At 41.9% G+C, this 26,757-nt stretch overlaps 1 protein-coding gene across 1 annotated transcript in view; it reads right to left on the reverse strand.

The window, feature by feature from the left end:
* The window catches only part of RAPGEF5 (Rap guanine nucleotide exchange factor 5), a 152,671-nt gene that overhangs the window by 59,580 nt on the left and 66,334 nt on the right, over positions 1-26,757 (reverse strand). The window contains exons 10-11 of the mRNA XM_088519690.1: positions 3,084-3,163; positions 2,694-2,782 (exon numbers count right to left, since the gene is read on the reverse strand). Coding sequence (XP_088375816.1) covers positions 2,694-2,782; positions 3,084-3,163 — 169 coding nt within the window. The remainder of the gene's footprint in view (positions 1-2,693; positions 2,783-3,083; positions 3,164-26,757) is intronic.

Consider the following 26,757-nt stretch of genomic DNA (forward strand, 5'->3'; position numbering starts at 1 on the left):
CAGGCAGGGGTGATGGAAGGTGCCCTCAACTGTTTAAGGAGGATGTCATAGCAGATGCTTAAGGTATCTTGCTACAAGTTTACAAGCAACTGAAGAGAACTCTGAGACCTGGGCTGGACCAAGATTAAATTTACTCCAGACCATTTCCAAAGTTTCCCTTTACTCTCACCGCTATAAACTAGTACCTGCTGACCTGGGCTGAAAACGAAGGATGGATGGAAGCAATACAAGGCACATCATGCAGCTGAGTCGTTGTTAATAAAAACTGGTGTTGCGTGACCATGCTAGCCCCAGGAGTTAGTGATTTTTTTTTTTTAATGACCACTGAGGGTTGCAGTCATGATTTGTTATACAAAGAACGGGAGTGAGAGCATGTGGAGCATCCCTCCCTGGAAACTAATGCAATGGGTCAAGTAGAACAACAACCCCGTAGGCATTACCCTACGTAAGGCTGGCTTTTTCTTGTATTCTCCACAGACACAGATAAGCAAACAGAAGGGGAGGGAGGCTGCAGGGAGACCAGGAGGCCAAGGAAGACACCATGTAAGTGGCAATCTGACAGCAGGAGCAGCAGCTGGGAGCAACAACATCGTCCTTTCATGCTCCACAATACTCTGCCTGCTAAGATACAAGTCTGCAGGACTCTGCCCCTCCGCAGCGCTCTGAGATGGGCCAGACTGGAACTACAAAAATCTCCTACAAGGAACAGGAAAGCCCAGACAAATGGCACAAGGAGGCCATCGAGTGCACACACAAAGGTGTAGGTGCACATTTCACCTATTTCCTCATGTCAGGTATCACCGGGGGTCTGCAAAACAGAGTGATGGCAATTATGGCATTGGCAATTATCTACCACACAAACATTTAAAAACATAGTACAAAGAATCTTTTATTTTAAAGAAATACTATATTACCAGATTAGCTAAGCAAGACAAAAACAATGTATGATGAACTACACTCAGGTAACTTGAGGACTTTTCATTGTGATGGCGGGAAAGTGAAACCACAGCCCTTTACTTCTAGGTTCCATCCATGGGATCCAGTTTACCCTGGCTACAGAGATGAGCTGGTTGTTTCTCTCCAAAAGGAAGTGCAGTAAGGCAGAAGAGGCGAGGAGAAGCCAGCATTTAAATACATCACCATCTGCTAAGGAACCCTCAAGCAGTGTCTTTAGGATTTGATCTGAGGGCAGTTTGTCAGCTCCTCTCTAAAACAATAAGCAGAGGCTAATAAACTGCCTAGTTTGGACACAGTGATGAGTGAGAGAGTAAAGAGAGAAAAAAAGGGTAGTAAATATCAGTATCAGATATACGCAGTATCTATTGTTTTACATAAGGAGGGCTTTGCACTTAAAAACACTAAAATATAATGCATAACACTAGTGAAAATCTCATTGTTCCCCAGCAAGATTTTGAGCTTTTGAACAAAGCTAAAGAACTGTAGCAGTGGGCAGCTCATGTCCTTCAATCTGAAGGTGATTACCATTTCTTCTTCTTTTTTTTTTTTTTAAATCTATCTAAAATTCGACTAAAAAGACCAGGAGCTGGTTCAGATAAATCCTACACAGAAGTAGCCTGACTGCATTCGTGGAAGCGAAGCAATCTGAGCAATGCAGAGTCTCTCTGCACTTACATATTAATGCCTAGGCAGACAAAAGCAGCACTAGAAATATAATACTATCACCACTGGACACTATGTATTTCTTCAGGGCATTTATGCATCATAGCTAGGAATATGCCTATTGTCCCACACTAAAGTGATGACTTGTTCTGAGAACCCAATGCCGACGTACCTCTGGGAATCACAGATGTTATTTATATTTTCAGTCGCTTAAAAGGATTAAAGTGTGTTTATTCTCAGTAATCTCATTTGCTGAGAGATCTGTATACAGGCATCAAGAGTATGCCTTTTAACCCTATGGGGAGCGATCAGTAGAGCTCAGCTCCATTCAGATGCAGCTGCATCCTCAGCCTTCTCTTCGGAATCTGGAAACTCTGGAAGCGTCACCAGCCTGGCTATTCTCATTAAAACAATGAATAAATTACAGGTTGGAGGCACTCTCGATGAACTACCACAGGACCTCCGTTGACAGCAAGCTGTGCATACGGCCAAGAGATCCAGCTGAAAATTAAACTGCATGTCAAGTAGCCCAATCAATATAATAATTGCCCCGGGCTGCAACAAATTGCTGTCTTTGGGTGAAGATGTGCAAGCAGAGCACCAGGCTGCGCGACGCATCTTGTGCGGCAAGGAATTCACAAGCCACACTTATGAACCCACTTAGGAAACGAAAAATGTGCCAAAGTGCTTGGGTGGTGGCAAAAGGTGCACTCAGACGCACGACTGAGGTGTGCATCAGGAATTGCGATGACTGCAATAAGAGCCGCGGGCTGCAAGGAATTGCAGTGTCTAGTTGCAGAGGCAGGAGTGCTGCACATCACACGCTGCAGCCCGGACTGCATAGTGTAAGCTGTATACATATACATTAAAAAAAAAAAAAAAAAAGAGAGAGAGAAGTTGTTGCTAAGCGTGCGATTCCTGCATGGACTCGCCAATTGCCGGTATTTCTGCCCCGAGGCTGCGCTCCCCCATTTGCCACCGCCCGCTCGCCGCGGGTCCCGCGTCCCCCGCTGCACCCCTTGGCGCTTAGGGGGAGTCCCCGGGGGGACCCCGCGGACGGGCTCGCTCCTTACCGGTCTCTTTGTCCTGGGCGGCCTCCAGGTGCAGGTCGCCGAGGAGATGCTCCAGGATCTTCTCGGGCGTCCCGGACACCACCACGTATCTGTCGGAAAGCAGAGAGTCCACAGAGTCATCCTCGGTGGAGGACTGCGAGCGGCTGCTCCACTCGTCCTCCTCGTCCTCCTCGTCGATGTACTTGAAGTAGGGCACGTCGAAGGTGGGCAGCGGCCCCGCCACGCGCCCGCGGGAGCTGCCCATGGCGGCGCCGCCGCCGAGCAAGGGCGCTACGCGCGGCCCAGGGGGGCCATGGCCGCCCTCCCGCCCGCGCTCCCGCCCGCTCTGGCGCCCGGCGCCTCCGCGGCCCCGCGCCGCCCGCGCGCGCTGCCGCCGCGGCCGCCGCTTACCTCGCGCGCCGCTCGGGGGCCGGGCTGCGTGGCCACACCTTCCGGAGCACGAGCGCCGCGCCCGCGCCGCCGCCGCCGGCCTGCGGGCACAGGGAGGGGAGCTGGGGGCGCCGCGCCGCCCCGCGGGCCGCCCGCCGGGCCGGGCCGGGCCCGCCCCGGGGGCCGCGCGCGCGCAGGCGTTCCGGGGAAGCCGAGGGCGGCTGCCACCCGCCAGGGCCCTTCCAGCATCCCCACTCATTCATTCATTCATTTGCTTATTTATTTACTTATTTATTTTTTTCTAACAGCTCGCTTACACGCTGCACAAACAGCCCATACATCCCGCACGGCCTCGCTGCCGCACTTAGACAAAGGCAATAAAAACAGTGAGGCGGAGAGGCAGTACGTGCCGCTAAAGCATCCTGTTCAGTAATTACGCACAAATTTTATGCCCTCCCTTTCAGCAACTTTGCAACCTGCAGCGTGGAAAGTTAAGACCCGTGCCCACCCCACGCCTAAACCTCAGCTAAGGAGAGATGTGTCAGTGCACAGACTGCCCCCGTCTCAGCTCCCCTGCGTTTCTGCACACTCAGGCCCCGTGCCGAAGTGGCTGAGTGAGCAGTGCGGGCGGCGAGGACTCGCTGCTGACGGGGCAGGGCGCATTGAAACGCGCTGCGTGGCCACCGCTCGTGCCAGCCCGCTCGTCCCAGCGCGTTCTGCCACAGGAGCGCGAGCCGCGCGAAAGAGGCGGGCGACTGCAAGGCCGGTACCCACAGCAGCACCTGTGCCTCTAGCTGTGACCCGGGTTAGAACTGTGTCAGTCACCATGTGAGCGATCCATTCATTTACACATGTATTAAGGCAGTACATGCACTGCTAAAGGGAGAAAAACCAGCATTTGTGGGTCAAGCACACAGTATCCAGTGATGACAAAGACTTCAAGTAGCTTAAAAATTGCTGAGAAACAGATCTTGGCAAAACAAGATAGGGAACTTTCTGACACCCTCCCCTCTCCCCTGATCACTTTTGGATCCCCGTTTTTTATTATTTTCTTTCTTATTCCAAAATCCAAGGAGCATGATCATTCTCTCTGGTTGTCAATGTGGTGCAAGCATGTCCAAAAATGCATCCCCTGCCCTGAAAAAGTTCTCTTTATTGGTAAATAACATGTAGAATTGATCTATTAAATATCTGCAAGGTCAGACATACAGGTACTGAGCCAATTAATGTCAGATAGTCATTGTAACATTCCCAGGGGACATTACTGAGAAGCCACGTTACAGGAATACTGATGCATAATTGTAATCTTCCATTTCACCGGACGTGGCTTTTTTGCTTTTCCTTTCCCTACATATTTGCAAAGCTGCAATGAAAGAAGCAACAAAGAGAAGGGGAGCAAGAACTAGAAACAGGTGCAGTATTAAAGCAATTCAATAACAGGGAGGTTTATACAAACAAGCCTCTCCATTTCTCTCTGTTTCTCTTTCTTTCCCTGACATCCTTTAAGAGCCCTGATCCTCCATTCCCTCCTCATTTCCCTCCACTCACTGACATCCTGAACTGCAGCATATACAGTGCTTATATGTGATGTATGGCACTGCATCCTTACAAACCATCTATTTTCACATATTTGGAAATAGACCTTTAGCACACCCATATACATTACATACATGAGCAGCTGGCAGCGACTGAGTTGCAAGCAGTGGCAGGGTGAAAGCCCTGTCATACTGGAAGGACATTAACAATAAGCTATTCTGGAAGACAGTGCCCCCACTTTCACATCTCGCCAAGCAGAGACATTTCCAAAAACCTTTGGGATAACTTTATGCAAACTAACCGCATAAAGAGATCCAATGGGGAATTTTCCTAAGATTCTTATTTTTGTCCTTGCCTGTTTTATCAATTTAGAGGGAGACAAAAATCAACCAATTTTAACAAGAAGGACAAAAATTGTGCAAAACCCAAGCACAGTCAATTTGAATTTGGATTATGATTGCCTAAATAATTATTCGAAGAAAAAAAAAGGATCAAAAACATCTTTATTTGGCTATTTTCTGTTTTAAATATTTTGTTGTAGGGAAAGAATTATCTCATTAAAATCCTGGTTATGCATGACAATTTTGCATGCTCAGTTTGACCCCTGAATCATACTACAAGCAACAACAATTAACCCGAACAAAGCAAAGCACAAAGGAAAGTCCTGTGTATCTCCCCGTTTTTTCCGAGTTCTGATTCCAAGGCTACAGCTATTATTCTGAAGCTACATAAAGGCATGCTTCATTTATTGGAATCTTGAATGGCCTCGGAAATAATTAAGTCTTGCTGGAAGAAAACTGGGCTGCTCTCAGTCTGCTCCATCTGAAGCCACTTGCAGAGAAGGAGACTAGGAGCTCGTGACAGCAGTAAGTCTTTATGCACAAGGCAGCACCCTAGCTAAGAAGAGTTCCTAAAGATCAACAGACTGACTCAAGAGGTATTTTCATCCTGCTGCCAAGTAATTTAATGCTTTCTCACCTCGAGCACTAGGCAACCTGTCCATAAGCAACCAGCACCAACGGACCAGGGACAGGCCAGCTCAACATTAACAACTCCCTCATCTCGTAGATGGGCAGGTGAATTTGGGGCAGAAAGGCTGCAGGGACAGCGTGTGCTGCAGATCAGCAGCAGCAGCATAAGTTTAACTCTGGTGACACTGGCACCTCAGTGGTGAGCCCTCAGAGCTGCCTATCTGACATTGCTCCATCCACTCCAGTGGGAAATGACCCTCGGAATATGCTTGGATTTGTGCTTGCAGAGGAAGCCTCGCTTGGAGGAAAGGCAGCAGGGTGAAGAGCTCCAGAGATGCCCTGGAGAGTAATCATCATCTACGAAGCCTTGAGCAAGTCAATTGTCCGGACTCTCTCGGTCCCAGTTGTCTCTTCAACACCTCTGTTTTCTTCTATGTTGCACACGTGCTAGGAAAGTTACCTAATTAATGTCCACGCAGCGCTCCATCTGTATTAACTGTTGCATTTCATTCTTATTATGGCTTTTAATTAATCAACTGGATGTCAACCTCTATGTTACCTTACCAGCAGGAGTTTCAAGTAAACAGTAAGGCCCTCTGGACTTGGCAGATCTTTTGACTGATTTCGCAATCAATTCCAGTACTCTTGTCTATTTTTCTGCTATTGGCTTAAGCCATTTTATCTCCAGGGCAATATATTTTAAAGGCAGACACATACTACCTTTATTTTCAGCATGAAAGAAACCCTGGCTCAGTATAAATATTTATGTACTTACTGGAATGAAACGCCTGCAACTCCTTGCTTAGCGGGCCTTAACTTGTGCAGGTTACACTTTGCATAAGTAGGAATATGACCCTCTGAATTACTGCTAGAGCAAAAGCAAACAGAAGTACATATGATAGTGTTGAAAATAGCCCTGGGGTGCCAGCTTCATTATGGGAAATGTGTTTTCTGGGTTATCTGGGATTGACATGGAGGAATCAAAGTGCTTGCCAAAGCAACGTGTATTCGTAACACCCAAGGATATTTCCATGTCCCTAGAATGCCTAAATTTGGTCTTTTAAATAAAACAGGAACCAACATCCAGAACGTGCTGCTTCCTCTCTTCTTACTAGAAACATCCACCTCTAGAAACAGCTTTGAAATCGTCTTTACCTCCTAACAGCTTTTTGCAGCCCCACTCCAGCAAGGGTAAAAACAGCATGCTCTGCAAAAGACACAATATCATCATAAACCACCTCATTAAAAATAAAGGTTCTCCTTTTGAGGAGAACCTCCCGTTTTCCTACCACTCCTCCATAAGATAAGACACATGTGCAAATATTTATTAATTTTACCCATAACTAACCTGTCCGTTATGTTGAAACCTCATGACTTAGCAACTCAAAGCATATACTTCCCAACCTCAGAAGTCTCCTTCAGTATCTCTACATCTGCTTCTTTTAAAAAGGGGACAGACCCAAATCTACGCAGGCAAAGCGCAGAGTTGGAGAGACCGCCACACTCCTGACTTCAGTGAGTAAGGAAGCAGCACTGCACTTCAGAGACAACCCAAATAAGGGTGTCTACACATACACCTTTCCTCGCTGCCAAACAACAACTGAGCAAAGGCAAAGCGCATCTTCCTCAGGCAACGTGAAACGAAGCAAGCTTTACACAGACTACAGATTATCTCCTCCAAAATCACATAAAATAACAAAGAAAGTGCCTCCTGTAGGAGCTAGAGAGAGCAAGAACATTTCATTTTCACAGCGTAATTTGGAAAAAAATGACTCGACACAATCAATGTTGATCACTTCTGCCTCTGTGTCTTTTGATGCTGGTGCCAGGGCATGCCCTTGAGTGGTAGGGGCAAAGGCAAACTTGGAGAATTCCCAGGGCTGCTCTGGCTCTGAAGAGGATTCTGCTCCCAGAAGAATCCAGGGAACTTCCCCGCATGCAAATCCCAGGTACACAGGGGAATCCTTCTGTGAAAGGGGCATCAGATATGAGGAAGAACTTCTTGGCTGTGAAGGTGACAGAGCACTGGGACAGGCAGCCCAGAGAGGTTGTGGAGTCTCCCTCTTCGGAGATATTCAAAACTCACTTGGATGCAACTCTGTAACGTGCTCTAGGTGACCCTGCTCGAGCAGAGGGGTCAGACTAGATGATCTCCAGAGGTCGCTTCAAACCTCATTGATTATGTGATTTTGTGATTCTGTGAAATCGAAGAGTGGAGGCTGACAGGGGGTTTGGAAACACAGATGTGTAAGGAGCAGGGAAGATGTTCCACAGGTGACAGAGCAGGAAAAAAGCCACAGAATAGCAAGATCTTCATTTCAGAAAACTATCTCTTTTTTTTCTGGACAAGTATATTTCTGCTTGGATGTTATAATCAGTCCCTCCATTTAATGAAACATATTGCCTGTTCAAAAAAGACACATGAGAACAGGATAAAAGATCGAGCCTGAAAACTGGGAAACACTGACTGTTGTTCCTTAATATATCTCCTTTGAATAGGACAAGATTTTTTATTACATCCTGTTCCTTCACCACAACTTTGCCTTCTTCAACACATGGTGAACATTTGCTCTGGGACTGGGTCAGAGCCTGAGAAAAGAAGTTCTTGTCTGTTGGAATCCTGCTTTACCTTCTGCAAGGCTGAAAACTCCTGCGTCCAGAATTATGTTGAGATCCCCAAACTTGCTCACTGGGAATGGGCTTGGAGACAGCAAAAATCAAAGCTGCTTCAGCTCAGAGCTCTGTCCAGGCTCATTATGTCCTGCAGGAAGATCCTAGCCCTAACAGCCAAGAGCTGCAGCTCTAATGAAAACCTTTCTCAGGTCAGGCTGAAGCATGCTCAGCACTTAGTGAATCTTCAAATATTAACCTGCAAAGCTCTGAAAACTCTATACAAAGCATGTACAAACTGCATTTTTGGCCTCTAACTTAGGCAAGATTTAGGTGGATATTTATGAAGATGGCAAAAAAACAAAGGCTGTTCCCCAAGGAGATTTAAGATCCCACTTCAGAAGTATAATGGTGTAAGAGCTTTTCAGTGAAACTGCTGCCAGATTTTTTTTTTAAATATATCAAAACAGTATTTACCTCTAACCCTACTCTTAGCAGCCGCTGAATCATGTTGGCTGCATTTTTCATTAGGAAATTAAATAGGCTGAGGCAGACACCTTTCAAAATGAGCAGATAAGATGTGACAACTCTTATAAGCAACTGAAAATGGATTCTTATAATGTGGGACATTTTCCAACCCTAGTCGTATACAATGAGACTGGTCCAACTATAAAACACAAACATATTTATACTACATCAATCAAATAAAGCAAAAAAAAAAAAAAGTCTATTAACAGCTTCTCTTGTAAGCCTCTCTTCAGACAGCATCTATCAAAGACCAGAGATGACTGCCTGCTTACACTTCATTATGCTCTTCACTAGAATTAGTTATTGTGGATAGTGCAGAATTAGATTTAAAATCACCGAAGTACAGACAGCTGTACAGAAATAGCCCTAGTCCTTACAGGCTATTCCTCTTTATTTGACAAGAAGATGGAAATGAACACATCACAATTGAGGTGGGGGATGGCCTACAGTATCTCTACTCTCTGTGGATAATCTATCTTGGAATATGCTGCTGTATTTCAGAGAGTTTCAACGGAGACCAAATTCAGCATTAATAGGCTTGATTCACTTTCAGCTACAGCAGGAGAAAAGCACTTTAAAGCCACCAGCATTTTAAAGCACAGCTCAACCAAAAAGACTGGTAAACATTTTTTTTTTCCCTGAAATGGTTACCCTCTCTTTATTCTAGAAAGACAAAAATAAAAAAATAGCTATTATTCCAATTCTACTTAAAATATCATACCACAAAACTTCATTTTAAATGAGACAGCCTATTTCACATTCAATTTGATGACTGCCACTTTTTCCAAATTTCAAGGAAAAAAAATATTGTGTGTATGATTGTATCAGCAGCTTTTCATATGAAAATGCTTAAGAATCAAAAAAACTCATATAAGGATATGCTGTTCTATTCTCCTATAAAATATAGTTCATGGAATACTCAAACACCCCAAGAACTCTTTCCCAATTTTTCATTATACTCTAATATTTTTGTTTCCCTGTGCAGTTGTTAAACCTCCTTTCATAAAGAAGTGCTAATCCACAGCATATTAGGAGAAAGAGAATTTCACTAAAGAAAAATTAAAATAGCTTACATGGTGCTTTTGTTGGGGCTCTCAGGGACAACTGACCAGTTCATAAAACACTTTAAATGATGCAATAATTATCTCTCCATCAAAAAAAAAGAAACAAGACAAGAAAAAATCCAGGGATGCTACCAAAACTTCCCGGTGGTTTCCTGCTGAGCTCCCTGTTTCAGAGATGCACAGCAAAGAGCCGACGTTGTGCTTAGCAGACCTTCCTCCCAATACCAGTATTTATCAGCTGCCAGATGGTGGTTAAAACAAGCAAAAGTCACATCAGGAAGAGAATCGAAATCCTTTGTTGCCAGAAACAATTTTCAATATCACGTACAATAATGCGCAGAATAAGCACTTTTACAGAAATTGTTGATGTTATCATCTGCATACTGAGTCTCTGCTGCAAAGACAACGTTCATAACAAGCTACCCTTGTAGAAGGGTCAAAAGGATAGCGCTGTTAAGACAGAGATGATAGACAACAGGCATCAGGGAAAAGATTAATATCCCTACACAGTCATACATCAAGGAACTCAATTTTTTCCTGTAATCCCCAAACTGCTGAGAGTAGGATTCTTTTGCTTTCCCTATTACTAAGAAGTAAGAAACTGCTCATGGGAATAGGGAACGACTAAGCATGAGTCCTCGTGCGAGCAGAAAGCCTGCTGTCACGTCCTAGGGCATAAAAAAGCTCAACTGCGTGCGTATGCATAAGCTCAGGCAGCAGTCCCACTGCAAGCAAGACTGGGTTTCTGCAGCGCTGACCACTTACAAAAATATATATATAAATAAATAACCCTCTCCCCCCCCAAAAAAGTGTAAATCAAGGCAGATAAAAGTAGCAAAGAGGAGCCTTGCAGAGCATTGTGCAGCAAATTAGAGACAAGAAATGTCTAAATGGATCCTGAATTGTCTATACCCCAAACTGGACCTTGATTAGCTGAGAATATTGCCCTTCAAGGTGAAAGCACTTTGATGGATTGGGGTTTAATGAAAAGCAGTACTTGTAACATAGAAGAAGGAGCATACTTTCTAAAATAACACAAAAAGCACATTAATGGTGTCACAGTCACCAAAGTAATGATATCACAAACCTAACACCCCTCGACTCTCTGCTAGGTAATAAATAATGGCTTTTTAAGACAATTGGAGGTTATGCATTTTGTTTTTCACTTTCTTTAAACACATATGCTTCAAAGCTATTAGTAGATAAGTTTGACAGCCTGACAGAGTGCTACCACCTTGGCAAGGACAACCTAAAAGACCTTCTCTCTATAACCATATAACAGCTAAGGAAAAAAATATAAAGAACAGGAGAATGCAAGGGAGAGACAAAAGACATAAGGACAGTATTAATATTATTATCATTCTCTCATAGCTGGCAGGATATAACTTATTTCAGAAATACCTGAATACAGAAAAACTGCAGACCGAGAGCATGTGCATAGAGAGCTCTGCAGCACACCAGGACAAATTAATGTGACTGCAGGACAAAAGGGAGAGATGCCAGCGAGCTCTTCCAGTCGCCTTGCAATTAATGTGGCGGTATGTTGAGCTGATTGGAAATTTTCCAGTACAACTTTTTTTTTTTTTTTTCTCCTGGAAAAAATGTGGATTCCCTAGAACTGAAGCACTGCCAGAACATGTCAATTTGAACAGAAAGCAGCCTGCCAGGCTCCCCACAGTATCTGTATATACCGCCCACTGCAGTCTGCCAGGGGTTTAGGTCCCCTTGCCTCTCCAGAGCTCATCGAGCTGGGAGCTATAGCCTGGAGGTCCCAAGTTCCCAAGTAGGTGGCAGGAAAATTAAATTTATATTTCTGTCTTGGGGGAATTTGTGAATTGTATTATTTTTAATCAGAATAGGAACTTTTTTCTCCCCTCAGTGTGTCAAATTTCTTTAAGAGTAAAATTCGAGCACCAGAGGCAGGTATTTCCCTTGTGTATATACATATATATATGTATACGTACGTACGTACGTATGTATGTATGAAGTAGCAGTTCAGACTAACAGCTACCAAAAAAATACATCTGTGCGATGCCAGTGGGCAATGGTTCGGGCCCCAGCTGCAGTGGAAGCGTGACGGAAATGTGGTAACAACCAGAGGCCTTAATTCCTGCATAAGAAGGAGAAAGAATTCTGGGAGGAGTGTAAACCTAACCCAGATATCCCAGCACTGATAAAACATACTACGATTACCATATGCATTAGGGAAAAAAAATCTGAAGATGATTGACTAGATATGCAGAAATCCTACTTGAGAATATTCTTAACATCAGAAGAGTGAAATTCTAAAAGTTACTGGCATACCATGGGGACTAGATAACAAATTCATTAACATTCAGAAGGGCTTTTACTTGGTGTCTCAGGCTACCCACATGCAGCTTTCACACAAGAATGGAAACCATTACAGAAGATGACTCACTAATATTACTATATCTGTTTTATTAATAATGACTAATATTCACTTTGGTAAGGACATCCATGTAAAGCCGTTAGAGCCTTTATTATGGCCACTGTGATAAATAAGGACTCCTGAAAGAATGAAGAAATATGGCAGTAAATATATGAAACCATCAGTCTTACGTAGCTCTAATTAGCAGCGCTGGATGCCTACAATTTAAGTCAAACCGACAATACTTAATCTTTTCCTCTGCCTTTCACTCCAATTTATATTTGAAGTAAAGTATTATTAAAAATAATAATAATAAACCCTTGTCCATTTAGTGTCTACAAGAGAAACTTCTGTCTTTTGCCTTAAATTCTTAACAGCTCTCACACTGACAATGCCATTACTCTAGCAGAAAAAAAAATAAATGGGAGCAGATATACACTATCCACATTATAACCCAGGATTCCAAACTTGTAAGATTATAACTTGTCTATTAACTGATGTTCTGCTAGCTACATTTATCATTGTAAAACACGTTTCTTTCTCTTCAAGTATCTATGCTTGCAGAAGGAAGCAGCTGATTTTTCAAGACTGAGCACTCAGCAAAGACCCATATCTAGCTCTGGCCTCACAAAAGGCTTAAGATAAGTTCTAAAAATCAGAACACTATATAAAACTGGAGCTCCTTCTCAAGAACTCTGGAATCAAAATACCGCAAATGCATTGATATTTAATGGGAGCTTATAATAGAAAGCATGAAAAAAAGACCAAAAGCAAATATATAAAATTAAGACTGTTTATTTAACCTCTAGTTAAACAGCAAAAGTCATAAACTAGAGTTATATCCTGTGTTTTGTTGGGGGGGGTTGGGGTTTTTTTGTTTTGTTTTTGTTTTAACTAAGTTACATACAGTGTTGTTATTTCTTTTGATAAAAGCACGATTCACTGCAAATAAAATTTTCTTTATTTGGATGATGGTTTTAACTCCTTCCAAAACGTCCTGAAAAGACCAGCCTTTTTACTGATGCTTTCTAATGGCTTTTTTGTTCCTAATTAATTCATGCATCTAAATCACTCAAAAATAGATGAGCGACTAATCACTGGCAGACTTGGTCATGTATCCTGAGGAGAGAGCACAGTATAGAGCATGCAATCAGCCTGCCAAAAAGAAATGAAAAAGAGAGTAGACGGAAAAATAGAGCTCACTCCCTTCATCTAATAGCAAATTTGATTCTGCATTTCTCAGTGATTTCAACAAATAGTTCATCACAGAAATGAGAAAAATCAGGCTGCTTCTATATAGGATGCTTTTCTCCAACATGTTATAAACACACACAGGAGAAAATCAGAGGATCTTTTTTTGTTGTTGTTGTTGTTCTTGGTACAAATTTCTCATCCACAATTGGGAAAAAAAAAAAGAATCAGTATGGGAAATTGTGAGTCAACAATTAACCATCTGTTATCAGCAATACTTCATTTAAAAGTAGAGGCTACATTACCAAGAAAGAAATTTCATTTCAAGACTACAGTGAAAAAAAGAAAAAAAATGTTTTCTTGTATGCCTTTGTAAAGATGGCATGTACAAAATGATATATTTAATTATATTTACATGTTTTGAAGGATACCAAAACTGTCTCAAACAGAAATAACGATGGCAGAATAATATACAATAATGCCAGCCATTCACATTATAAAGTAGCATTTTACACTTCTCCTATTTTATGAAGTAATCTGAAATTAAATTACTTATATTTTTTTCCAAACAGAATAATATATCTGTTACTTAACTAATTCTGTTCTGTGACAATGTACTTTGGTATGAATGTTGGGAGTTTCCTCGCTGTTATCTTTAGATAATACAATTGCTACAACTTTAGGAAGAAGGTAAGTTAGTTATATCAAGGGCAATCTCAACATTTATTCAAGTTATGGAATGCAAAGTGCATAATTACCATGGCAACCACTAAAATCACACGATATCTGCAATGAGATGCAAGGCATCTTGAATAAACACTCATATGTGCATTCCTGTGTCCTCCTCTGCACAGACTGTCCCCTTGGTGAGGAATGCACAGCACAAAGCAGCAAATGTCAGATTTTACTTGGACTTCTAAAAAAAAAAGTTGACAAAAGTACCCAAAATGTGATTTTTGCATGAGATCATCCACCAAAACCGACTCTGCACCAGGGAAAACGCTTGCTGATGGGTGAGGAGCCTGCGAGACATGCAGCAGCACATCGCGCAGGGCGGCCAAAGCGGTTACTGCCTCCAGCCATCCACCTCACCCTCCTGATGGATGTTGCCACCCTCAAAACAAGGACATCTGATCTACCCTTGACTCAGCCCTGAGCCAGGCTGCTGCACATCTCCTGGGGCCCCCAATGCTATCAGTAACTAATGCATATCCTATCCCCAAGAGGGCCTCCCCTCCTCCCTGTTCTGCTGAAAGCCAACTCTCTCCAGAAAGATCCCCTCAGACCATATCTTTCCACCCGCCAGTCCCATTCAGAAAGCATCCAAATATCCCTCAGGCCCCATGCTCTGGCTGTGTTTCACTGCTGCCATTTTCTAGCTCTTCTTCAGCAATTCTTGTGCCTGCACAAGGCTCCCTTCTCATCCTTTTAATTCACCACAAGGAGCAGCATCCACGACAGGTTCCCAAGACATCTTCCTTGGATGATGTCACCTACAGGAAGAAATGGCTACAGGACATCTTTGACAGTCATGGGAGGACAAGAGGGTTGGATTAGATGACCCCTAGAGGTCCCTTCCAAGCTCAACCATTCTATGATTCTGTGATTCTGTAACAGCAGTCCCACTGCAGGACAGTGTCGCCATATGGGGCACCAGTGCCATGCCACTCGCCAGCTTCCTATATCAAAGGTTTCATTCAATGGCTCCCCCTTGGGATGCAAACATCCACTGACGTGTATCTTCTCCTGACGCCATTCACTGATACATATCTTTGCTTGATGCCTTTCGCTTCCTCACACCACATCCTATTACCGGACAACAGCAACTCCTCTAATGACGCCCAGGAAACACTGCAGCTCTTCTATCTCTGCTTTGGACCTTCCTTCTCCCATTTCTGACTTTGATTCCTCCCTGGCTTGCATAGCTTAATACAGGTTATCAGTGCTCCTAGCAACCTACACAACAAAACATGAATTTCATGGTCATTAGCAGACACTCTTTTTCTGCATATGTGTAAGATCTCATCTAACCAACTTCTTCTGGGTGACTCAGGAAACGATTTTTGTAGTTTTCTGTCTCAGAAAGTCACCCTATCTCATCAGACCTTCAAGTACTGACTTCCTAAACCTGTTTACTTTACTCTTGCTGGGCTCTTCCTTCCCATCCGGTTGGTCATGCGCTATTTGACCTGAACTTTGAGGGGTAAGGAGATACCATGGGGGAAGAAGAGACATGCTCTGGAATTCATCAGCTGCCAGAGAACGGCTGAGGAGAGTGGAGAGAAAATGAGATGGGTGAACAAGCAACCAGGTCTTAACTCCCTCATAGAAGCCCATGAAGAGGGTTACAATATCCAAGTACTCCAGGGAAATAACTAATGAACCTTTCTTCAGCTCAGTCATGTTTCAAGAAGAAATTGCCTGAGTTACTAAGTGCTTGAGACGGCCTCAGTCATTGCCGTGATTTATTTTATGCATCATCATAACTACAACAGTAGGTCAGGAGGACTTGAGCCTTATGGATGCCTTGAATATTAACACAGACATAGGAGGATTAGGAGAATGCAATCAGAAACACACAGACCACAGTAATTCGACTGGAGATAAAGACAAAGCATTTAAAATCTCAGTGTAAGGTTTCTGTTAGGTTTTTAGTAAAATGAATTAGATTTTCATGACTCTAAACAGAGGTTGCTTACACTTTGATCTGATTCCTTAAAATACAAATTATCACAATCTAGCATTCCAAAGATTTGTTAGGAATTTTTATTCATAAGTAATGAATATGCAGGAAACACTGTAACTGCCCACTCGGTAAAGACAATAAGAGCTGTCAGCTCTATCTTAAACCCCTATCTATATTGCACCACCACCACCGGCAATTTTCAAACTGTTTCCCAGTCCTAAGTGAAATAAAAATACTGCGAACCTTCAATACTATCTTCCCAATTACTATGTTTCAAGGTTAGTAATGTGGAGAATATTAAACTAACCCAGTTTTCAAAGTCAAGATATAAACAACAGAGATCATAGTCAGCAGTAACTTTCACTCATTTCGTATTCAGGATGCACTTTTTCTGATTTTTAAAATTACAAAATCATTGCCAAATGATCAGATTTTAAGTTTCAGCTCACTAAAAATTCGAATATTCTAAAAATGAAATATTTAATCCAATTAAAATTGTATAGCATGAGCTAAGGCTCTAGTTTTTATATACCTTTATAATATCTCTATTGCTACTTCAACAGAGGTAAATTCACAATGATCCATTTTGATGGAAAATATTCATGTACTGAAAAGAGGTAAAGCAACTGATAGTAAAGCAGTCAAGACGCTGAATGTAGCTAGGGTCTGGAAAGGAACAAATGTTTCTCTATATTGTGTATGCCGGGAAAGTAGGAGCTCGTGTGACATTTGGCAGTGATTTCCCATGATAAAGCAACTTTCTGTGGCTTTCATTTTCATAAAAGCCCCACTCTGTTTAGAGTTAGCTCCTTACCATTAACAATGCAATACAGATAAAGTTCATTAGATATATTGTTTAAGGTAGTGAGAAGTTTTGCTGTAGCAAGCACTTAACATATGCACGGCAAATCAAAAGGAAAATAAAAAGAAGTGGAACTAATTATTTGCTACAACAGCAAAAGTGATGGGAGCATTTTGATATGAATTAGCAAAATTGCCAAAAGGAAAAATCCCCAGAATAGGAAACATTATTGGATCTTAATCAATTCCAAGCAGGATAAGCACTGGCCATTTAATGCAGATTTCTTCCATGCACCAGAGCACAGGAAATCACAGATTTACTGAATTACATCAAAAATTACAAATGCCTATGAGATTTTAGTTAGTTTTTGCATTGTAATGGTTAAGCACCTTTTACAGCTTGTTGGTATTTCTGCTGGAATGCAACATCTTCATCTCTTCTTACTGCAGGTAAGGCATGAATTTATACCATAAAGAAATAAGTACGTTGCTTTTTTAAAAAAACATTTCCACACTTACGGGATGCTTACAGGTTAAAAACTAACAGCATTTAAAAATAATATGTATGTGCCAAGTTTACTGAATAGCATTTTTCTAATACAAATAAACTGTTCCCATGTCACTGCTGTGAAACAGTATGTGCCGACTGATTAGCTGGTGAGTATTGGAGACAGTTTAGCTGCATTACAACAGCAGCTGAGAAGGAAAATGGTGCAAGAGATTTCTATCATTTTTTTCCCCTGCACAGAACAGAACTGTTTCATGATGAATGCTTTTCCCACATATGTATGTCTGCTTTTGTGTGTCCATGAGGCAGCTGGGGGAGCATTGATGGATCCCTGGAAGGCTACAGCCACCCAGTGCAAGGCTGTGCTACAAGTGGCCACAGATCCCACGCAAGTCAGCACAGGCACTATGGCTATTTTTGTAAAACTGGAGTATGTTCCTTCGGTTCCTGCACAGGTTCCTACAAGGAAGTGTGTAAAGTGAGGCAGAAAAAAAAACAAACAAAAAAAGGCTATCCTTAGGGAAGCACCGTTTTGGGCTTCCACATTAGAGATCTATCACCTGCTGCAGTTTGTTCAGGGAGACCATTTCACCTTCTTTATACCACTCTGTCATTTTTCTGTCAGCAGGGACTGGCTAGTGAGCAGGAGAAAGGTGTTGCCCACAGCACTGGCACAGGGGCACAGCAATTTGTAGGGACCACAAAACAACCAAAAAGGATTTGAAACTTCTCTCAGCTGCAAAATTGATGCAGTCTGATGGGGGAAAGCGGGGAGGACAGATGGCTCATCAGGTTAAAGCAGCTTCTTTGTTCCTGAGACTGCCTGACAATCATGAAAACGGGTCCCATAAGCAGTCCTTGTAAGTGGCCAACCTTGCTCTTGGCAAGGTTGGCAGGCTTCTTTAGCCGTGTACAGCACGTCCGCCCAGATGCACGTTACCTCTGCAGAGAGAGATGGGGGTACTGCTACTGCACATGCAGGATGCATAAGCACCTTATGTTGCTCGGTGGAGCAGGTTTCTGCCACATCATCAAAGAAACCTTGAGGAAGGCTCCCCTTGCTGGTGCCACCATTCACAAGGAGGAGAATTTGATGGGCTCCTGAGAGAGCATGGGGCACAACTCATTCCCCACAGGAAGCTGCTCCGGTGAGAAGCTCAGGTGAGCGATAAAACAGGTATGACACTACCCACACCTCCACCCAGGCTTAATTTCTTTCTTTTACCTCTGTGGTGAGCAATAGTAAAGTGCTTTTTGCAGAAAGAGTTTAGTTTAGAAGTCACGTGCTCCCTATACATGAGTTCATCAAATCTAAGGAACCTAAAGAAATCAATATAGCCCAATGATCGGCTTGCTATGGGCATTGTGAATGGAGCAACACACTTAGACAGATTGAATCAATGTGTGGATGCCATCGTACAGATTCAAGTATTGTACACAGGCAGGAAAAGCTAGAATGTTGGTATCCTTCTAGACGACGCCACTGACACAAGGAAACCTAGGTCTGAATGTGTCTGATTTCTATCTTGAAACTTATTTGCATGTGAGCATTGAAATTATGGCCTTTCCATTCCAGTCAGCTCTGATTAGTGTCTTTTCCCTGACCCCAAACACATCAATTTTCCTTATTAACCTGCTAAATGTGGCCAAACAACATTATTTTTGCAAGTACTAAATTGATTTAACTGTTGTAGTTGTATTTACACACATATTTCAAAGGCTCCTGTGGTGAATAATCCTCTACTCATTATATCAAAAATATTTGGTAAAAGGGATAAGCTGAGACTGCATTTATTTAATAAATATGAGTTCCCCTAGAAAGGGAAGAGGCACCACGATATGGCTACAAAACTAAAAAGGTGATGAAAGCATTCTATGCTTTCTCTTCTGCTTTGAAAATCCATCCACTCCAGCAAGTCGCTGAAGCAAATACCAGATGCCATTCATGATCTTTCAGATTTAGGTTATTCTGTTATTTTCCAAGTCACCAAATGAAGCTAAAGGTACTTCTACCTGCAACAAGCAGCTGCTGCTGCTCCCACACATCACAGTGGTCCCCACTTGGATGTGAATGTACCAGATAGGGACAAAAAAGCCAGGAACTGTCTGCCACATGGTATCAAAGCATATCCAAGAGAGGCCACAAGGTCACCACTAATTTCAAACTCTGTTTCATGTTTCCATATGAAACTTCTAATTAAACCTTTTCACTGGGTAGTTAAGATGAAATCCGTGCATGTGTGCTCGGGACCTCATTTTCACATGCTGTGAATTAAAATATGGAAGGTACTATGCACAACAACCGAAACACTAATCGAGAAAGGAGAGGGGAATACCGGCTTTGATTTACAGAGAAGCAGTCAGCAAAAATATCACTAATGGCCTAGCTTTTTGTGCCTTCGCTTTTTGAGCTGCCACATACAACCAAGGGAAATGAATGTATTAACTGCTACCAAATCAGCATTCTCCACAGGTGGCTGTGTGTCAAGCACATCTTGCAAAAGGCCACCACCTTCCATGGCTACAGCACGACAGAAGCACCAGACCCCAAGGGCCATACTCTGTTCTTACACAAGAATACCTATTAATATCAGTAGGAGCTGAATTAAGCTTTAAAATGCAGGCAGGCAGTGAGTGACAGAAGAGCCATAGCACAGGGACAAGGTTTGGAGATTATTTAGAGATGCCTCGTGAGTAAAATAAATAAATCCTGAGAAAGAGAAGTCTGCAGGAACACAGGTCAAGCTGTCTTTCTTTTCTTAATACTGAGGAGACCTCAGGAATAGGGACAAAGATGTATTAAGAGAGCTTAAGTTCTCCTTAGAGCAGTCCTTTTTCTAGAAAACCCTCCAAGCAAACAGAGATGGCTGAACAATTGGTGGGAGAAACAGTTTCCCTGTCAGCCTGCCCTAGGCAGTCTCCAGAGCATGTGCCTGCAGGAGCAAATGCTGACCAGGCTGGTGGCGTTTTTCATCGCATTCCAGTGAGATCCTGACTAGGGCTGTCAAATCTCTACGGAAAGATTCGTTGGTTGGTAGTCAGCAAGGGCTGTGGAAATCACCTGAAATCAAAGGAGGTCTCACGTACTCCTGAACATCCTGTCCCTGGAAGCCCTCTAACCTTAGAGAGTAGGGAGTACTCTAAATAGAAACTGTCTTACTGGAGAATATGCTGTGATCCAGTTTTTCCTGGAAGTAGGAGCAAAGCTTGACCTGTAGAAACACTGACAGTCCACAGGAAACACAATCACCTGTTTAATGACACCATCTCCTGCATCATTAGCCCACATCTCCATTACAACAGGACTGAAGATTCTTCCTGAATTTGGGAGGATACAGGGGTGGGGAAACAAAAGCCCTGCATTCTTTTGTACCTGGCTCTGATCTCTGGGCAGGCTATGAAGCCTCAGACACCAAAGACAAAGCTGTGGTGGGGACCCATCAGCTTCTGGCTTATCAACAAAGTTTTTCAGTTTATCTTGATCATTTCATCTCAGTCAGGTCCACACTGTGAGGCAAAGTCTGACATCCTCAATTTGCTTCAATTCTGAGACAAAAATGAGTAAAACAACAAATGACCTCACCTAAAGGAACATCACTGAAAGATGAAGCACAAAGTTATTTCTTTTGCATTTCAAAAACTGCTTGAAATTTCCTAATTAAATTTGCATGTTTATATTATCAACCTTCCCTTTAATCATCCTGAATGTAGTAAACAAATTTCCTTAACTTGACCAAAAATCTCAGGCACTTCTGCCTTTCAGAGTTCTTTGGACAAATGTAGTACTACCGGGAGTAGATGGCCAGAGATAGCCACTGTAGTATCACCATTACTGGGAATCTCCTTATGTTATATATCATACAAATGAAGAACAGAATATTCAGAAATTCATAAAAGGTATTGATCATACAATGAAAGGCACTGACCAGCAATTTTTTTAAAAGCAGAATATTAGAGCAGGTGCCTTGAATTGAAATTGTTAATTTCTACTGCTCTAGAAGAAGAAAATGACAGATTATTTTTACGTAAGCCTCTGGACAGACTAGAAACGTAAGCAGATAGGTGGTTTGCACAATTTGCTTCTACACAAATGTGTAATAATGAGTCTTGGGAACAAAATAGAAAGCATAACAGATAATATGATCAGCCACTACAAAGCTCTGAGCTGGAAAAAGATCTATGTAGACAGATAAAACTTCAAAACACTTTGTAAAAAGAAAACAAAGTTCTAGGGTGAGTAATCAGAGGCCTCAAACAGTAACAGAAATATTCAAAAGCTCCTAATTATAAAAAGACTATTAATCAGATAAAGAAAGTCATAGTGAATATTTTTAAATAGTTTCTGTTACATACTTGCAGAAGCACTACGCAATTTTGAAATACAGAGTTTCATTCTATAATTTTCAAAAAAGGATTTTCAGTAGATTTTCAGTATTTTCATTCTGAAAGAAACACAGAAGGAAGTGATGACTTGCATGCGAAATGCTTCAAAGCAGCTCTCTGCTTTTTCACACTGATACTGGCTATAAAGCAGAAATTTGGAAGCAGGTTGTGGGTACTGCAGCTAGGAACTCCATTGTCCCACTGTCCCTGAAAATAGCCAAACTATCCTCTTCCTTATCCTGGATGTTCACCCTCCTTAATCCCTTTTTTGTGCCATATAAGCCTTCATGAAGCCAGTGGAGAAACATCTGAACAGCCAGAGGCCAAGCAGAGACTCTTTGACACTCTCGTCTTTCTGTAGTTTTGCTCCGTTTTTCCAAAAAGCGTGCTCTTGGGTCTGTAGCAGGTCCATGTCCAACACAATTCCATCTTCCTGCAATCCCCAAGCCACCTCTCAAGCATCTCAAAGCAATTCATCAACATTTATTGTAGGTTTTATAGAACCTCTCCAAGGTCCTATGGATCTAAGATCCCATTTCATCTAGGTAAACAAACGCACAAAGTGAGAAGACCTGAAGAAGGCCACATATTAAACAACCACTGGGGTCAAAAATAAAATTCAAGCACTCCAACTCCCAGCTTTCTGTCCTATTAAATACTACATTCTCTTTTCACCCCACTAGCTAAGATATTGTCACATATGAGAATGAGTTACCATTCTAAGCCAAAGAAAGGCCGGCACACAAAATATGTATGTGGAATTTCCTTCTATACAAAGTGTTTTAACGTTATAGACTAAATCACAAAGAAGGGCAAATTAAGCTTCTTTTCTTTTCTCTTTTAAATATTCTAGGCAAAGCATCTGGAGGAAAGAAAGTAGTACAGGAATAAGTAACCTAACTTGAAGGAAGAGAGTGAACTTCCCAATATCCCATAATTGCACGTGTTCCAATATTAGGCTAACAAAGTATTGCGTGAGCACAAACATTACTCATCTCAATTGTTTTATTTTTACAGAAAGAAGGACATTACCATCTAACTGCCATTTTCCGCAGCTTGTTATAGGGCTTTCTTCTCCAAAACTGTGGTCACATTAACTCACTCAACATAAGGAATAGTAAGTCCCCTTAAAATTACATAGTAAATATATATATATCACATATATTAATAAAAGTGTTTCAAGAGACTGAAACAAAGTTTTCCTAGCAGAACGATGACCCCAGTTCTACAAGAGAGGAGGAAATAGTTTCCTTATCTCTGATAAACTTTTTCCATTTCAAAAGGCATCTGTTTTGCCCTGACAAAACATCCTAGGAAATGCAGGAATCTTCTTTCTTTCTTTCTTCCTTCCTTCTTTTTTTTTTTTTTTTTTTTGAAAAGACAAAGATGTTGGCTCACCCAGAAAAGGTGATCACCTAGAGGTATGTATTCATTCCAGCAGATGAAAGATCAGACTTCAGGAACAGGACACTCTCAGAACATGACAGAACTAGATTTAAGTCCCTTTTCTTCCTGACTCAACACAAGAGACTTGAACTTCAGGCTACCTTTACACTAATCATGTTACAGATCTCTTAATTACTTATTCTTACTCAACACAGGGCTACGGACTGACAGCTTCACTGATAGTCTTCAATGACAGGTCAAAAAAACAACTAAGTCAGCACTGCAAAGTACTGTATCACCCTGGGATAAGAAGGCAAATGTCAGGCTCCTGTGCTTACATGTTTAACCTATTCTGCTTCAATGACTTCAGACACCTATCCCATTTCATGGCCGTTCAAGCCATCAGCATTTCCACAGCCACTTCCAGCAAGCTGTGGTTATGTCTGTGTCCTTCTGCAAGACATGCCAAGAGGCCCCAGTAGAAGAGGAGGGAGCGAATCTGCACACAAGCTGTCGGTCAGACTAAAACGCATCAGTTCCAGGCAGAGCAGATACGACCAAAGCAGCTATGACTTATTTAGAAAGTAAAGCACAGTCAGCCTCAAGCTCTGACTGCATCCATCTCTGATCTCGGTTACTGATTGCATTCAGACATCGGACAATTATGTCACTGTTTTAAAGAGTATTTTTCCATCATAGCACTGATCACTGACAACCAATTCAGCAGTGCACCATAATGCAAGGCCACAGCTTTATCAAACTAAAAAAACTGCAACTCTGGACATGTCTTGGCATTCATTTTTGTTTCTTCACAGGTGTCCAGTTGGACAGATAGGTGCACCCTAAAATAACCCTGATTTGTAACAGCTGGAATTTCCTGGCGAAATTCTTCAGTCGTGAGTAACTTATACCACCCCAGGCTCTACGTCATTAATCTTCTTTTGTAAGCCTTTTAACAGCTTTAGCCCAACCACTAAACCTGCTTCAATGTGCAAATCATCTGTCTTCTTAATGAGACTACTGATTAGAAAAGGTAGTACCCTATAAATTAACAAAACTGTTTTTAAATAACTGTTGTCTTTCTGAAAACATACGTGCACTCCTATGATACAACACTAATCTCAAAATAGCTAACACACAGAATCAATACAGTAAAGCAGCATGTACTTTTATACAGCATGTAACCCTTACTAATCCATAAAGAGATTATGAGGTAGATGTAGGAAACACTTCTCTTCCCTCTCATGAACTGAAGTATTCAAACAGCCCCAGCCTAGAATATAATTTATTTAGTTGAATAATGAATTCATATTTTTAGCTGATCTGAACAAATTTGAAGGTTTTGAATATCCTTTGAACACTAGTGTCAACTTTCAAAAAAATTATTCCATTACTCTGACTATACAAATAGTACTAGAATATTTTCCCCAAATTATTGAGGTAAAAAGATACTTGATTATTTTTCAATTTTGCTAAAATAAGAGAACAACATTATGAACAGATATATTTTTTAAATCCTTGTAATGTTGAACCAGGAACAATATCAAGTTTGTTACAAAGACATTACTTATGTGAGTCTGCTAAAAAGAAGTTCCAAAAAATACTGTTCAGTGCCAAAATTCCTCAAATGCATCTCAAATGAGTCCTTGAACAAAAAACAAAAAAGCTATGACAAATAGTTTCCAATGGCTGAATGCATCTTACTTGCTATATTATAAACAATGTAAGCAACTTCTTGAAAAATCAGATTCATTTTATAGCTGAGTATTTCAATAAAGATTCTCAATCTCTGTTCTATCAAAGCAATTGTTTTTCCATATTTGTTTTATTAAAAAATGTAGTATTTAAAAAACACAAAACTACAAATATCCATTTTTACCTTTTTCTAGGTTCATGAGCATGGTTTTCTTGTAAAAGTAAAATAGTAACTGCCAGCTTGTATAGCTATTTTTACGCTGGCTCACATTTGGAACTAGAATTATTTCTATGCATTTTAGACAACTGGTTCATTTTCTTTATCAGAGTGATTTTTACCCTGGAGGAATGAGCTAGCAGAGAGAAGGAACTGATCTTGAGATTTAGAATCTTCTTTACTACTCTTTACTTTCTGCTCATTTGCAAACAGAAGTTTTAGGAAACCTAACACATATACGACATGTGCAGTGCCTTAAAAAAGAATCTCAGGAAATCACTGTAATTTGGTTTCTGTTTTCCTCTACAAGCTTGCAGAGGAAAACTATGCTTCTCTACTATTGCAGTTGGAGCATTTTGCAAACATTATATTCATCAGAGAGGAATTTGGCATTTTGTGCTACAGAAAACAATCTCATCTTCCAGGATACTAGTCTAACACATGACAAACTTTTAGTTGCAGGAAGAATCTAGCAGTTCACATAAAATAGAGCTAGTGCACAGAACTTAAAAAAAAAAAAAAAATTTCTGAAGTTACAATTTACCACAGTGATAAATTGTAGAGAAATGATAGAGTATCAGAAATCTAAAATAAAAAGGAATATGGACTTTCTGACTTGGGTGCTTAGTTTATGTAATAAAAATATGTTCATGAACAAAATAATCATATGTCCCAGTTTTCTACCCTCCAAAACAGATCCGGACTAAAGGAATCCCTTTGTCCCTTCTCTCTGTCACCATACTTCCAAAATGATCTGTTTCCTCTAGTGACCTACCCAGCTGTCGCGTATTTTCCCCTCTTCCAGACCATCTGCTTTTTATGGTGAAGAAATAATTATATTTCACCTCTCTCTGAACAGATCAGTGCCCCAAACCAATCCGCACTTCACCTGCCTCTGTGGGCTGCCAGCCCTAGCCACAGCATCCCGCTTTGTGGAGCATGTCCATGAATTTTACCTGCCCCGGGACCCCTGGCATACCGACAGCTCAGGCTCTGCCGTTACCCGCACAGCATTTACCCCTGCTCGGACAGTCAAGTCCTATCCTCTGGTACAGATTAAGGTGGCCATGAATCATCTCAATGATGGGAGTGCTACTGCAAGACCAGACCCCCATCACGCTTAGAGCGCTACGAACCCCCAAAAGAAAGGAAGGTCATTTCCCCAAGCAGCTTCACACCTCATTCACTGTACAGGAGAAAAAAAGGCAAAATTCACTAGGTGCCATAGTCCCTGATGAGGCCAAGAGCTTGTCCTTCCTCAGAGGAAGACACAAGAACCAGCAAAGCCCAATCATATCACACACGGTGCTTTCTGCTAGCAATCAGAAAAGGCATAAGGCTACACCAGCCTAGGGATGGCTGCCTGAGAAACACAGCGGCAGCAACAGAGGAGCCTCCGTTCATTTCTCCGGACATTCTGAGTGAAACATCACGTACTTATATTTGAATTAAGTATGTTTAAAATTTTAACTCCTCATTTCAGCTTTTCCTTCTTCCCAAGTATTCTTGGAGGAGAGCGAATTTGGCTTCCACCTAGAGGCGCCATCCCACTTTCTCCATGCTTGAACCTGCAGCTTAGCTGCAGGGTGGCGAGAGAGCCTCTAGGCCCGGGGGCTACGCTGCCACCCGCACGACCGCTGCCCTTTGGGTCAACGCTGTGTCGATGGCACGGCTCGCCCGGCTCACATCATTCTTCTGACACCTCCAACGAGCACAGGACACGGGGCAAC

The sequence above is a fragment of the Tinamus guttatus genome, unplaced genomic scaffold (genome assembly GCF_059628265.1).
Source record: "Tinamus guttatus ecotype Peru unplaced genomic scaffold, ASM5962826v1 Tinamus_guttatus_pri_ptg000067l, whole genome shotgun sequence".
NCBI lineage: Eukaryota > Metazoa > Chordata > Aves > Tinamiformes > Tinamidae > Tinamus > Tinamus guttatus.